This window comes from Chiloscyllium punctatum, chromosome 48 (genome assembly GCF_047496795.1).
Source record: "Chiloscyllium punctatum isolate Juve2018m chromosome 48, sChiPun1.3, whole genome shotgun sequence".
NCBI lineage: Eukaryota > Metazoa > Chordata > Chondrichthyes > Orectolobiformes > Hemiscylliidae > Chiloscyllium > Chiloscyllium punctatum.
The window spans coordinates 36695175-36711031 of record NC_092786.1 but is presented as its reverse complement, the minus strand read 5'-3'; the positions used below and the strand labels follow the sequence as shown (position 1 = coordinate 36711031).

Genomic DNA, 15857 nt, shown 5'->3' with positions numbered 1-15857 from the left:
AACACACAGGGTGATAAGTGGCCATGTGGTCAAATCCGACTTTCCAGCACATGGTTCACAGCCTTGTAGGTCATGACATTCAGCTGGACGTTTAAGTATCTCTTCAAACATCATGAGGGCTCCTGCCTTGACCACAGAAACAGGGAAAATAGGAGGAGTAGGGCATTCGACCCTTCAAGCCTGTTATGTCACTCTATACGAACATGGCTGATCATCCAATTCAGTACCCTGATCCTGCTTCCGCCCCCATAGCCCTTGATTCCTTTTGTTCTAAGAACTATATCTAATGGCTTCTTGAAAATATTCAATGTTTTGGCCTCAAGTGCTTTCTGTGGTAAAGAATTCCATAGGCTCACCACTCTCTGGGTGAAGGAATTTCTCCTCATCTCAGTCCTATGCGGTCAGTCCTGTGTCCTTCGATGGTGACCCCTGGTACTGGACTCCCTGGTTGTCAGCAACATCCTTCCTGTATTTACAAGTCTACTCTTGTTAGAATGTCAGATGTTTATGTGAGATCCCTACCCCATACTTTTGGGCAGAGAGTACCGGACCTCCACACTCCATTACTGAAAATAATGCCCAATCTTCCTTTCAACCACTTATCTCTTTCCCTGAATCTACGCCTCATGGTATGGAACCTTCAATCAGGAAGAATCAGGTCTTTCTATTATATCCAGAACTTTTGAAATTTTATACAGTTCAATTAGGTCTTCCTCAACCTTTCCTCATAATAGAAATTCTCCAATTTAGGTAAATCACATACATTTATTCTGTAGCTTCTCTCGTGCAGTTATTCACATTCCTATATCGAGGTGACCAAATATTTAACATTAACTTTCGATGATCACATAAAACAGGTGATAATGGATCAATCATCTGTTATGCATTTATCCCAATTTCCTAACTTAAAGCTGCCCACATCAACAGATGAAGGCTGAATTGTCTGAGGACATCTGCCAGTATGGGACATTTATCATAAGATCTCAAGCGATACAGTACTATTTTTCAATAACTCACTCCCTGTCTATAATTTGGAGTCTTCAAAAATATTTGTGTATGCATTTTCGTAAGGATTTGCCTATAAATGGATCTACGTAAAGTAGGAATGATCAGCCATGATCATATTGAATGGCAGTGCAGGCTCGAAGGGCTGAATGGCCTACTCCTGCATCTATTGTCTATTATTGCTGCACAAAACATACAGTCACTTGAACAGAGTACTTTGAGCATTGTGAGGTAATAGGAAATCATTCTAAATATGTCAAAACATTGGGATGTGCCTTTGACTAAATTATGCCAAATTCACAACAAATTTACTGGGAAAATATAATATTTTGACATGATCGAAGACATAATTTTGAATTGAGAATAGCTTGATCTGCATTGACATAAAATATATTACGGATACATGAGGATAATTTGAAGCTCACACAGCTCAGCATGTCTTGTGGTGATGACTGAAATTTGTAAATTAAATACTTGACACATCTATTTCAGGATCTTCCTGTCTTTGGCTTGCCTCCGCTCTTCCAACATTTAGGAAAATAGCATCATCTTCAAAAAGCATGAGAGTCATTTTCCACTCTCAGCTAGTAACATGAAGGAAGGACTTTTTTTAAGCAATCTGACAGTTCTCAGCTGGATTTACAATCTGGTTCACATTCTGAAGTTTTATCTTGCAAACAGTCCATCTGGAGATGATGTCACTTCCTCAGGAGTTTCTCAAACTGACTCACTTTTAAGACTAATGAAGCAACATTGTTCAGGCATCAATTGAATACATGATATCTCCTGGGATGTACAGATGGACTATCATTTGAAGGATATACAACAGAGAAATGCATTCGATTCAATTGATCTTACTTATTCCTTACATAAATTTGTCATAAAAATATTTCCTTTTTCATTTCACACATAAAATACAATAACCAAAAACGAGATTGATTGTGAGAATGTACGGTAAATTGGTGACTTTCAATAAACCCTCACATTTCATATCACAGAACTGGCTTCAAGCCAGATTAGTATATAAGAAAAAAAAACATGCAGTTTGATGGGTAGAGTTTTGTGCCTTGGGTATAATTGTTGATTCCAGCACAAATAGCATCCATTTCAGAAAATCCTACAAACTTCTTCACACTTGCATTTGCATTTCATTGAATGCCCTGAACCGCACAATTGAAGAGTACTTTAAAACAAAATTTGAACAAAAAAAGATGCTTTCAAAATATTTCTTGCTATGTATCAGAATGGTAATTTTATAAGATTTTATTAATACAGCTCAAAATGGACATTTCACAGAAAAGAATTATTTTAAAATGATTACGCTAATAAACCAGCTGTGAGCAGCTTTGAAAATACACAAAATCACCATTAGTTTGCTTGGGGGTGCAGTACTCAGAGTCTTTGCAAGCTTTCTTTGAAACCTTTCAAAACAAACCTCATGACCCTCTGTTTAAATTTTCCAGTATTAATATTGCCACTTGGTCAACGTTACTGTGTCCAATGCCTGGAAACTCCTTCCTACCAGCAGTCCGGTTGTATCTGCACCACATGGATTGCAGCCTCCATGAAGTCGATTTACAATAGCCTCCTCAAGAGGCAATGAGGGAAGGGGATATTGCCAGCAATGCTTAATCCTCTGAACAAATAGGGGAAAAAAAAACAATTTGGGACCTTCTAAAAGGCTCACAAAGTAATGCAACTATGGGTAACTCCTAATTTTTAATTCACCTCAGGGCCAGGCGTAATTTGTAAGTGAAACGAAGCCAATTTTAAAAGCATTAACTAAAGGCAAAGAACTGGGGAAACAAATTTTGATGAACTCAATTTGCATTTAGAATTTAGCAATTTTGCATACGAGTTATGCCAATACTGGGGGCTCTGTGCTCGAAAAAGTGTAATTGAACAGAAACTCCAGACCATGTTTATTTGAATTACAGCCTTTTCTTTCATTGGGAACACTATTATGAATTCCACTTTCTTATACTGAGACAGAATAACGATTTTGCATTAAAAAGATCTATCATTTGACAGAAGCCAATATACCAGGAAGTTAAGTGCAGCTAATATCTCATTCATTTAAAACACAAGTCTGAATTTATGATTTGAGTTTTTACTGATTTGAGCTGGTTATGTCTATTCCTATGTTCTGATGGTAATTTTCAAGTAATTGACTTACAACAGCTAATTATTCTACCATTTAAGGTTCAAACTTATAATTATTCTGGTAATCAGTGCTACTTATTTTCCTAAGGCTGGCAAGTGCATCTGTACAATTATCTGTTGTTTCACTCTTGATAATGTTAATGCTTTACAGCCCTTATTCAGCAATCGTTCACTTAGACCAGAAAACCATACACACCATTTCACCATTTAAAGTTATCAGGTCTGCAGCTCAGAAAGAGGTCATTCTGCACCAGTCAAAAGCAACCATCTATTTATTCTAATCATAATCTCCAGCACTTGACCGTAGCCTTGCATGCTTTGGTGTACATCTCAATAGTTCTTAAATGTTAGAAGGGTTTCTGCCTTTAGAGAGAAAGTTCCAGATTCCCAACACCCTCTGAGTGAAACCCTCTCACACCCCCTGTAAACCTCCTGGCCTTTAAATCTGTGTCCCCTGCTTAATGGTCCCTCTACCAAGGGGGGGGGGAAAGCTCCTTCCTGCCTACCCTGTCTGTGTTCTTCATTATTTTATACATCAATCATATCGCCCATTCAGTCTCCTCTGCTCCACGGAAATCACTCCCAGGCAAAGGTGAGGACTACAGGCGCTGGAAACCAGAGTTTAGATCAGAGTGGTGCTGAAAAAGCACAGCAGGTCAGGCAGCATCCGAGGAGCAGGAAAATCAACATTTCGGGCAAAAGCCCTTCTTCAGGAAAACCTTCCCAGTCTGTCCAATCTGTCCTCATAACTAAAACTCTCCATCCAGGCAACATCCTGGTGGATCTCCTCTGTGACCTCTGGCCAATATGTGACTCCAGACCCACAGCAATGTGGTTGACTCTTAATTGCCCTCTGGGCAATAAATGCTGGCAGAACCAAGAATACCTGCATTCCAAGAAAGAATTTTTAAACATTTTAAAAGACAAATCAAGGAATATACTGGAGTTAGCCTAATATTGGTTGCTGGGAAAATTACGAGAGATTATCATTAAAGACAAAGAGGCTTAAACCCTCGGGGTTTGCGGGTTTTCGCGGCGTCTGTGTGGGTTTCCTCCAGGCACTCCAGTTTCCTCCCATGGTCCAAAGATGTGCAGGTTAGATGGGTTAGCCATGTGTACTGCCTAGGAATGTGCAGGTTAGGTGGAATATCTGTAGGAAATGTGGAGTTATGGGGATAGGTTTGGGAGGCAGCTCTGGGTGGGATGCTCTCTGGACGGTCGGTACAGACTCAATGGGCCAAATAGCCTCTTGTCACACTGCAGGGAGTCTACGATTCTGTGACAGGAGCAGCACAGTGGCTCAGTGGTTAGCACTGCTGCCTCACAGCGCCAGATACACAGGTTCGATTCCAACCTCGGGTGACTGTCTGTGTGGAGTTTGCACATTCTCCCCACGTCAGTGTGGGTTTCCTCCTGGTGCTCCAGTTTCCTCCCGCAGTCCAAAGATGTGCAGGTTAGATGAATTAGCTGTGCTAAATTGCCCATAGTGTTCGGTGCATTAGTCAGAGAGCAATGGATCTGGGTGGGTTACTCTTCGGAGGGTCGGTGTGGACTGGTTGAGCCGAAGGGCCTGATTCCACACTGTAGGGAATCCAATCTAATGGTCTACCCCTGCTCCTGTGCTCCAATTTGATTCTGTGATTCACATTTGGCTGCTGGGAAATTGTAACAGCAAACAACAGTTGCTGAAATTGGGAGTTTTGTGTTTTTTATTCATTAGGGTGTCACTGGCCAGGCCAGCACATATTGCCCATCCCTAATTGCCCAGATGGCAGTAAAAAGTCAACTGAGGATCTGGACTCACATGTAGACCAAATCAGGTAAGGATAGCAGCTTGCTTCCCAAAAGGCCATTATTGAGCCAGGTGGGTTTTTCTGACAGTTGACAATTTGTTCATGGTCATCAATAGGTAATTAAGACGACAAATGGAATATTGTCCTTCATTGCTAGAGGGATGGGGTTTAATAACTGGGAGGTTATGCTGCAGCTGTATAGGGTGCTGGTGAGGCGGTCCCTGGAGTACTGTGTATAGTTTTGGTCTCCTCACTTAAGAAAGGATGTACTGGCACTCGAGGGGGTGCAGAGGAGGTTCACTGGGTTGATTCTGGAGTTGTGAGGGTTAGTTCACAAGGATAGATTGAATAGACTGGAACTATACTTATTGGAATTTCGAAAAACGAGGGGGGGATCTTATAGAAACATTGAAAAGTTTGAAGGGAATAGACAGATAGAAGCAGGGAGACTGTTTCAACTGGGAGGTGAAACTAGAAGTAGGGCATAGCCTGAAATTATGGGGGAGCAGACTTAGGACTGAGTTGAGGAGGAAAGAGTTTTGAATCTGCCTGGTGAAGCAGTTGAGACTACGTTATTGAATGTTTTTAGGGCAAAGATAGTTAGATTTTGAACAGTAAAGGAATTAAGGGTTATGATGAGCATGTGGGTAAGTGGGGAGGAGTCCACAAAAAGATCAGCCATGATCTTATTGAATGGTGGAGCAGCCTCAAAAGGCTAGATGGCCTACTCCTATTTCTTATTAGATCCTTAATTCCAAACTTGTACTAAATTCAAATTCCACCATCTGCTCTAGCAGGATTTGAACCCAAGTCCCCAGAATACTATCTGGGTGTCTCGATTAACAGTCCAGCAATATTGCCACTAGGCTGTAGCCTGTTTGCTATGCTTACTATTCCTTGTACACAGGCATTCAAATACAATGGGGATGAGTCAGACAACTTGGATATTGCCTCACTGTATTAGTGAATGCCCATTTCCAGCAGCACTGTAGATAACTGTGCCCTGGAGCCTGTGGCCAGTCCTGCTGCAGTGAGAGGATCCGTGAAAGTGAAACCTTCATGAAGATGGAACCAGGAAACATTTAGAGACTGCAGCAATATTTCAACGCGGTTGCCAGTTTCTAGAGCTTGGAACATTGTGGAGTGATCTAAACTGAGGAACATGAGTGAATGGGGGAAGATGTCAGCCTCAGGGAGGATAGCTGGCAAAATTAATTAACTCCATTCACACTGGCACGTGCATATCTCCAGTAACACAGTTGGTAGGATTTGGAGTCTTGCCCAGCTGTCGGATTGATCGAGCTGAGAGTCTGGCGGGAGGCTGGCTCTAGTGGGACTCTGCCATTTTGCTGCTTCTGCCCCGATTATGTCCATGACAGGAAAGAGCATGGATGGCCTTCCTACTGTGCCACCAAGTAATTCGGTCATGAAATAGGCCTGCCGCAATGTTCCAGCAAGCCTCACTGCAAGCTTAAAGAACAACACCTCATCTTTCATTTGGGGAACATGCAGCCCTTAGGACTCACTGTCAACTTTATTAACTTTAGGGTATGATTCCATCCTTCCGTGTTTTTCCAATCACCCTCACAGCCAGTCCTGTTCTCACATGGGTTGCTTTAAGCACAGTCACCCATTCTCACATACTCCTGTCACATTATGAAGTTTGCTTTCAGCACAGTCTGTCCATTCTCTGCTACCCTCAGCCCTCCTTATCGCTTACCAGCTTCTCTTTTGCCTTAGACTGTCATTCTTCATCCCCTTGTTTACTTCCTCCTTTCATATTTCTCTCTCTCTCTCTCTGTCTTTGTGCCCCCTCTCCACCTATCCATTCACCTCTCCATCTCCTCCATCTTCAGCATAAATACCATTTTGTCCAGCTGCTAATCGTTCTGAAGAGGAGTCATCAAACTCGAAACATTAACTCTGGTTTCTTCTCACAGATGCTGCCAGACCTGCTGAGTTTTGCCAGCAATTTCTCTTTTCGTTCCAGATGTCTACCATCTCCAGTTCTTTGTTTTATTATATAGCAGGAAAATAATGCCTTTTCAGAGGGCAGTTAAGAATCAACTACACTGCTGTGGGTCTGGAGATACATGGAAGCAGACCAGGTAAGGACAGCAAACTTGTTTGATTAGATTAGATTAGATTCCCTACAGTGTGGAAACAGGCCCTTCGGCACAACCAGTCCACACTGACCCTCCAAAGAGTAACCTACCCAGACCCATTTCCCTCTGACTAATGCAACATATAGCCAATTCACCTAACCTGCACATCTTTGGACTGTGGGAGGAAACTGGAGCACCTGGAGGAAACCCATGCAGACACAGGGAGAATGTGCAAACCCCACACAGCCAGTCGCCCAAGACTGGAATGGAACCCAGGTCGCTGATGCTGTGAGGCAGCGTTGCTAATCACTGAGCCACTGTCTGTGAATCAAATTACTGCAAATGCTGGAATCTGTACTGAAAACAAAAAAAGAACGCTGGAAATACAGCAGGTCAGGCAGCATTGATGGAGAGAGAGCAAACTAATGAAAAGTTTGATGAAGAGTCATTGAGACTCAAAACAATAACTTGCTCTCTCTCCATGGATGCTGCCTGGCCTGCTGTAATTTCCAGTATTTTTGGTGTTCAGTCTAGTAGATTTCTTTCCCTGAAGGACATGAATGAAATCTCCTCGATTCTAAGTGATGGTCCATATATTGGGACTGATCTTCATCTGTCTGCTCACACTAATCTACTTCATCCACTCCTTGGCAATCTATTCAACTGCTTGTCTGTACACACTGCTCCCTTTGCTCAGTGCATTGCACAGCTTTCTGCATCTAAATCACCTAGCTAGCCTGTCGCCCCTTCTCTTGCTGTTCTTTCAACCTTTTGATTGTTTGCCCGTACAGCTCACAGCCAGACTTTCCATTCTACCCTATGTTTCCACCCTCTGTTCACTTTGCTGTCATGTTGCTTGTATCTTCTGTTGTCCATCTGTTTGCACTGCTGCCAATAATGTCAGAGTGCTCAGAGCAGATAGTCTTGTAGGCCAAACATGCCTTTCTCTGCCACAGCTAATCAGAATGAAAGGCCTCTTTGGCAGTCATCAGTTTTATTGGAAGAGGGATAAAAATTTGAAACATACATTCAAACCCAGAAACATAATATTTTTAAAAAGTGTGAGGCAGAGCTGTAAAACTATGAAATACGCTGTACGTTGTCTTGTTAATTTCTGACAGCTGCATTTCTTAAAATCATGACAGTCCCGGTCGTCACAAATTGTTGCTCTAATCCTGATTTTTATCATTCAACTCACAGTTTACAGACAATCAGACAGGAATTGTAGCTCACTGCTAGCTTTCTGAAGCAATTAAGCCATCTATATTTAGACTGTGTATAATAAGGTTATGTGACTTGTAGTTTATCAACCAAACTCTCCATTGACTGAGAGTGCTGAATAATATATAGGAGTTGATTCAATAAGTACCATTGTCGCAATGTTGCTAAAAGGAACAAATTGTCCTATCTGGAAATTTTGAGATGTTAAACTACAATAAATGCTTATTGTAAGTAACTAAAATAGCTGCCATGTTGACTATTTTGCTCTGATTATAAACATTTCTGACCTTTTTACACACTCTTTGATATGCAACTTATTATCTCTGGATTTTTAAATGCAGTTTATACAAGTTATTGAGGAAAATGGATTACCTGATCCACCAGCTGGTTGTACAGATCATGGCAGTTGTCAAAAATATATTTGTAGGTGGAGTCTAAGCAAGCTTTGACGCAGTCTCTCACAACAGAACTTGCTCTTGGTGGGCTCTGTAATTCTTGAACCTGAAATGAGCCAATGATTGTACAATGCAAGGCATTAAAAGCAAGGACAGTGCTTTATCTAGATGAGAAATATCATGATATATGCATAAAGTGAATGCTTGCAGTAAAGCAAATAGGGTCAAAGAGTGTGGTGCTGGAAAAGCACAGGCAGTCAGGCAGCATCCAAGGAGGAGAATCGACATTTCAGGCATAAGCATTCCTGATGAAGGGCTTGTGTCTGAAACATCGATTCTCCTGCTCCTCAGATGCTGCCTGACCTGCTGTGTTTTTCCAGCAACACACTCTTCAATTTTTCCAGCAACACACAGCATCTGTAGTCCTCACTTTCTCCTTGTAAAGCTAATAGAGCACAGAATTCAGATTCCAGATTTGTTTCCAATGTAATCACTTGTGGAGAAGGAATCAAATCAGATTTTTCAAGTAGAAGTACTTTCTCCTTTCTGAGTTACCTGATCATAGAGTCACATAGCACAGACAGAGACCCTTCGGCCCAACTCATCCATGCCGATCAAATTTCCCAACCAAATTAGTCCCACTTGCCTGCATTTGGCCCTAACCTTTCCTATTCATGTACCTGTCCAAATGTCTTTTAAATGTTATAACTGTACCTGCATCCAACACTTCCTCTGGCAATTCCTGGCCTAGCAAAGCCAAAACCAACTGAAGTTCCTAGCACTGACCATGAATCACTTCAGTAAGTGGGTGGGTCATTGCATTGTGGTGGCCAGAACTGCATGCAATACTCGAAGTGTGGCTGCACCAAAGTTTTGTACAGTGCAACATGATCTCGTGGCTCCGAAACGCAATCCCTCTACCAATAAAAGCTCACACACCATATGCCTTCTTAATAATCCTATCAACCTGGGTGGCAACTTTCAGGGATCTAGGTACATAAACACAGAGATCTCTCTGCTCATCTACACTGCCAAGAATCTTACCATTAGCCCAGTACTCTTTATTCCTGTTGCTTTTTCCAAAGTGTCCAAAATTAAATTTATATTACTAAACAGAGCAGGATTAAGATATATTAGTTGAAAGTAGTTAAGTGAACTACAGGGACTTTTCTGGTCCTGAACTTTCCTTTCTAATCAATTCATTGAGCATGCTTGTTAAAAGCAATCTGAACTACACATTCTAAAACTTCTCCATCCATGGACAAAATCATTCCCACTCTCTCAATAAAGTTTTACTATCGTGTTATGAACTCACTAACCATCTGGCAGAGTTTATATTGAGAACAGGTTCTTTCAAGGGAATAGGCGAAAGTGGGTATTGCAGACGCTGGAGATCAGAGTCAAGATTAGAGTGGTGCTGGAAAAGCACAGCAGGTCAGGCAGCATCCGAGGAGCAGGAAGGATTTTTGACGAAATGTCGATTCTCCTGCTCCTCGGATGTTGCCTGACCTGCTGTGCATTCCCAGCACCACTCTTTCAATGGAATGCTGTATCTTGATAGGAGGTCCTAAGGCACAGTGTTAGTGTCTCTCTCTGTGGTTTGGTTTCAAGTCTCATGCCAGGACTTGTTGGTCAAAGATGGTGCATCTATAATGCAGCCAGACTGACGCATCAAACTGCAAATCGCATCAACACACACCGATCGCAGGAATACAACTGGGAAAGGTTTATAATCAACCATGTGATGGAAAGAAATAAGAGCCTCTACCATCACTTTCCACAGCTTCAACAACCTTCAGGTAAAAGTGCATGTTCCCACAGCAACCTCGACTCTCTGAGGGGCTTACTGACTGGATAACTGGTGTGACTCAGACTATTGCCAACAGCACAGGGTTCCATTCCCCATTCTGACTTCTTCTTGAGGACCTGCCTCTTTGCTGTAGCCATTGTGGAGATTGGGACGCAGCGGATCAGACCTGTCTTCAGGCAGAGAATTGAAGAGGGCGAGTGCACCATGACAGGTTGTGCTTGTTTTTCCTTTTGCTTCCCTTATCCCACTTATAATATACAGCAGCCCCTGACCTGGGTCGCTTCACTTCATTCCAATAGCTAACGTGGAGAACAAGCTTCCCCTGGAGATGAGAAGGATGGATGTGGGAAGCCCTTAAGACTAGAGAATGGTAGCAACTGAAGGTGGAAGTGACTTATTTTAAATGTAATGTCTCAAGGAGCACATCAAATAAAATTGCACTTGGTCTATAGAGGGAACAGATTCAATGGGCCAAATGGCCTTTTCTCCTTCCTTAGAGAAAATACATTTTTTCTCTCTTTGGAGTCAGAGGTGTAGAGGAGATGTGAGTGTGTAGTTAAGAAGTGCAGTTCCACATACAGTCTCTGATGCTTGTCTGACATAATATTGTTTGTGGTAGGTGCAGTCAATTTCACTGAAACAGCCACTTCATGACAAACGATTTCAGAGGACCCTGTAATTTCCTTAGAACTACTGGAGAGGCACAAAATGGCTCAATTAAAGCAAGTCCACTCAATAACAGAATTAACCCAGATGTTGAAAATATTCTTTGAGAGAACAGATGCTAGATTGCTGCAAGAGCAAATAACCATGTACACTGTGTAATGCATTAGATCGATTCAATGTGGCAGTCAGTGCTCGCTAATAGGGTCACGTCACCAGAGAAAACGTATCGGTGCGAATAACATTTAGGAAAACCAATTATCTACATCACAGCGTAAAGTAAAACACAACATTTTGTTCAATATATTTGCCATGTAAAGTAATGAGCAAACCTGCCTTCACCCAAAAAAAATTCATTTGCTTCTCCCTAATGTGCCACTAAAGTAAAGTATTATCTTACCTTCATACGGAAAAATGTAATGCTGGTCAAAAGGTCCACAGTTGATTTTAGGTCTTGCAATCTTTCTGGGTTGCTGGCTGGGAAATTATCCTGGCAAGAGTAATGCGGAAACTTTATAAAAGCAGAAAATACCGGAAATACTCAGCAGGTCTGGCTGCAACTGTGGAGAGGGAAACAGAGGTAATGCTTTGGCTTGGCGACCTTTCACTATGTGTGGCACAGATATGAAATAATTTTAATTTAAAAAAAACAGAAATAAAGCCAGTTATTTCATGGTATTCAGGAATTACACATTACAGAAGCTAAACCTCCCCTCTGGCCTCTACAGTTTATGAATAGTGACAGTAAGAAAGAAATCCTTACATTTATATGCTAGTTTTCACAACTACTAGATGTGTCAGGATGCTTTACAACTCATGAACTACTCTGAGGTGTAATCATTGCTGTAAATGTGAGAATAATGGGGCAGCAAAATCACATGCAACAAATTTGCACCAACAGCAATGTGATAATGGTCAGATAATCTGCCTTGTGATGTCGATCGAAAGAAACACAGTACTGGCCAAGGCAAAGAGCATAATTGTTTTGTCTTCTTTGAGATAGTGTCACATGATCATTCATGGCCATCTGACAGGACAATCGGGGCCTTAGTTTATCATCTCATCCAAAAGACAGCACTCTCTCAGTATATAATCAGAGGGTCAAGCTGGAGTTTCTGTTTTCAAATCCTAGAGTGGAACTTAAATCAACATCTTTTGACTTGGAAGCAGGCATGTTGCCACAGAGTCACGCTTGAATCTGCCTCCTGATACCATGTACTCAGAGGGAGTACTGGAAAACTTCAGACAGGTGTAGCTAGAACAGCTCCCAGTCTATGGCTTGGAGCTTGATGACCAGCTGGAAGCAATTCCTCGACTTACCGTATCAACTACAAAGACAGATACAAAATACCTGTCTAATACTTGTGTAATTTCCTGTTTTTAATTATTAATTCCCCAGTCTTGTCCTGCAAGAGGGTAGTGCTAATATTAGCTATTCTTTTCCTTTTAAATGCTTGTAGAAGTTTTAACAGATCTAGCTAGTTTTCTCTCATTCACTAATTTCTTCCCATTGTCTAAACATCATCCTATGTCCAATCTTCTGACCAGGTGTGTTGGACATTTTTTGTTTCAATTTGATACTGTCCATTAGCTTCCTTACTTAGCCACAGGTTTCACATTCTCTCAGAATCTTCCTTGCTCAATGTAATATATTTTTGTTAAGAGTTGTGAAATCTACTACTGCTTCTCAGCCTTTTTACTTTATTTTTCCAGCTCACTTTAGCCAATTCTGCCTTTGTAACCTTGCAACTGAATATGGCTGTAATTTCAACTCCTTGTAAGTAAATCAAAAGAATACAAATTGCATAAAAATAACTAGTAAAACATGAGGGGATAAAATTTTATTAAGTATTTCTCTCACACTGCTAAAACTTGTTCAATTCACCAATATCATCATGAGAATAATATGTCAACTTGAAAAATACATTTTTTTTCTAATCAACATGTTCAGAGATGTTATTGCACACATCTGAAGCAGATGGGACTTCAACACAGACCTCCTGGGCCAAGGGTAGGGACAGTCTACTGCACCACAAGAGGCCTTGGAACACTTCAACCCCAGGGCATCAATGTGGACTTCACCAGTTTCCTCATTTCCCCTCCCCCTGCCTTAACCCAGTTCCAACCTTCCAGCTCAGCACCATCCCCATGACCTGTCCTACCTGCCAATCTCCCTTCCCACCTATCCACTCCACCCTCCCCAGGACCTATCACCTCCATCCCCACCTACATCCACCCATTGTACTCTTTGCTACCTTCTCCCCAGCCAACCCCCCCCACCCCACTCTGGAGGCTCCCTGCCTCTATTCCTGATGAAGAGCTTTTGCCTGAAACGTCGTTTTTATGCTCCTCAGATGTGCCTGACCTGCTGTGCTTTTCCAGCACCACTCTAATTTGCACCACAAGAGGGCACATACCTAACAACTTTAAACACTACAGATTCAATTAGATACAGACATCCACAGATTAGCAGACAGCCAGGAGACGACACTAAGTACAAGAAGCAATTATTTTCAAAACTTGCAAACCAGATTGAATGGGTTCGATGATGCTCATTCCAAATTTATGGTCTACCAGCTTCCTGTAGCATATGTCTTCTTTCTTCTCTCCCTCCAATTTATTTAAACAAAAACTGCCATAAGAAATATAATCGTGTGACACCAGACTCATCTAAAATCTGAAAGCAGTCAAGAAAGGCACAAACAGCTGTGATTATCTAGTAGGAGACTGATTTTGTGCAGAGAAAGACAGTTAACATTTCAGGCCCATAACCGTGCACTAGAATAGTGTTGTGATGGAGATGATGCATTGCAGGCTGAGGGGTGACCTTATAAAAGGTTTATAAATTCATGAGGGGCATGGATAGGTAAATAGACAAGGTCTTTTCCCCAGGTTGGGGGAGTTTAACACTATAGAGGGCACAGGTTTAAGGTGAGAGGGGAAAGATTTAAATGAAACCCACGGGGCAACTTTTTCACGCAGAGGGTAGTGCATGTATGAAATGAGCATGCTAGAGGAAGTGGGGAGGCTGGGATAATTACAACACTTAAAAGGCATCTGGATGGGTATAAGGAGCGTTTTCAGGACATGGGCCAAATGCTCGTAAATGGGAGTTGATTAATTTAGGGTATCTAGTCAGCATGGACGAATTGGGCCGTAGGGTTTCCATGCAGTACATCTCTATGATTCTATAACTCTAACTGCCTTTCTTCAAACTTAAAACACCAGTTTAGGATACATGTTTCTCATCCCCAAACTGAATATTAAGTTCTATCACGTTATGATCACTGTTGCCTAGAGGCTTTTCTTTATAATGAGGTCATTAATTAATCCTGTTTTATTACACATTAGCAGAGTTAAAATAGTTAGACCCCTGGTTAGCTCTAGAATGCTTGGAATTGCTCTAAGACATTGTCACCAGAACACTTTGTGAACTTATCTTCCAGTCTTAATTTGCTAATTTGATTAATCTAATCCTTATGAAGATTAAATTATGGCTCACATTATTGCAGCTCCTTTCTTACAAGCCTCATTATCTCTTCAGTTATGTTCTGTCCTACAGAGTTATGGGAGCTATAAACTACTCCCACAAGTGAATTACTTCCTGTGCTATTTAATATCTTCACCCAAGTTGATTCTAAATCATACTGTTCTGATCAAAGGTCACCCTTCAGTACTCTACTAATCTCATCCTTTAATCTCCTGCAAAAGCTGAACCTCCTGGCTTTGTAACTGTTGTCTCCTCGTGACCTACAGCTGAAGCTTTCGTTAAATCTAAAGGTTTGGGTTTTATTTCATCAGAGTCATAAATAAAATGGGATGAGAAGACGTGTGGGAAGAATTTTGAAATGAAGGTGAACTCAGCTCCCTGTGTGAGAATATTTCACCATTACATATTGTTCTTACATACCCTATATTTAGAAAGGTCAATCCTCAGTGAGTTATGCAACTGATCCAGCAGCTTTATAAATTTCTCTCTCTGTGAAATAAATAAAACATAAGCTGTTACATGTCTTTGGAAAACATTCCTGAAACTCTAATTCTAATTCTTTAACCACAAATATTCATACAGACATCATAATAAAATTACGGACAACTGCATGTGGTGTAAGTAGCTTTCTCATGAATGTCACTTCTTTTCTGGTATTGTATTAAATTGATACTGCCACCGAAGTACCAGCATTTTAATGAGAGTCAACATGTACTTTGAAATGTTTTTGTTTCAGAGGGAGAGATGATGATAAAATCAGCAGTGTATGAATGCATAATTGGACTTGGTTTTAGAAAACCTCTCTCTCCACACACAAATAAATCAATTTTAATACTGAGCTATCATGATGAATAGGAGTGTCAGCATAACTGATTAAGAGCATTCTTCTGTAATGTTGCAGGTAATCGACAGATAATATGAATTTGGCTAAGGCAATCAGCCCAAATTCTTAGGAACATGCACAGTTCATTTTCACAACCTAATTAATTCCGAAGAAACTATCATATTTTCAACTTGGATACTCAGGTCTTCAGGAATTGGAATGGGGTTAATGAGATTTTGGTGAAAAACAACTTGTCACACAGTTCTAAAACAAATTTTTTGATATTAAAAAAACCCCCATTCATCGTGCACATTACAATTCAGCTTTCTCTCGCTTTGTAGTTGATGAATAGTCAGTGATTGTATGAAACATACATTTTTTCTCCAAAG

At 41.1% G+C, this 15857-nt stretch overlaps 1 protein-coding gene across 5 annotated transcripts in view; it reads right to left on the bottom strand.

Annotated features, from left to right (window-relative positions):
- Nucleotides 1-15857, bottom strand: part of LOC140468888 (protein unc-13 homolog C-like) — a 587121-nt gene that overhangs the window by 194310 nt on the left and 376954 nt on the right. For all 5 annotated transcript variants that reach the window (XM_072564959.1, XM_072564956.1, XM_072564955.1 and 2 more), the window contains 3 exons: nt 15066-15134; nt 11556-11645; nt 8660-8788 (listed from right to left, as the gene is read on the bottom strand). In XM_072564959.1, the coding sequence (XP_072421060.1) occupies nt 8660-8788; nt 11556-11645; nt 15066-15134 (288 nt within the window). The remainder of the gene's footprint in view (nt 1-8659; nt 8789-11555; nt 11646-15065; nt 15135-15857) is intronic.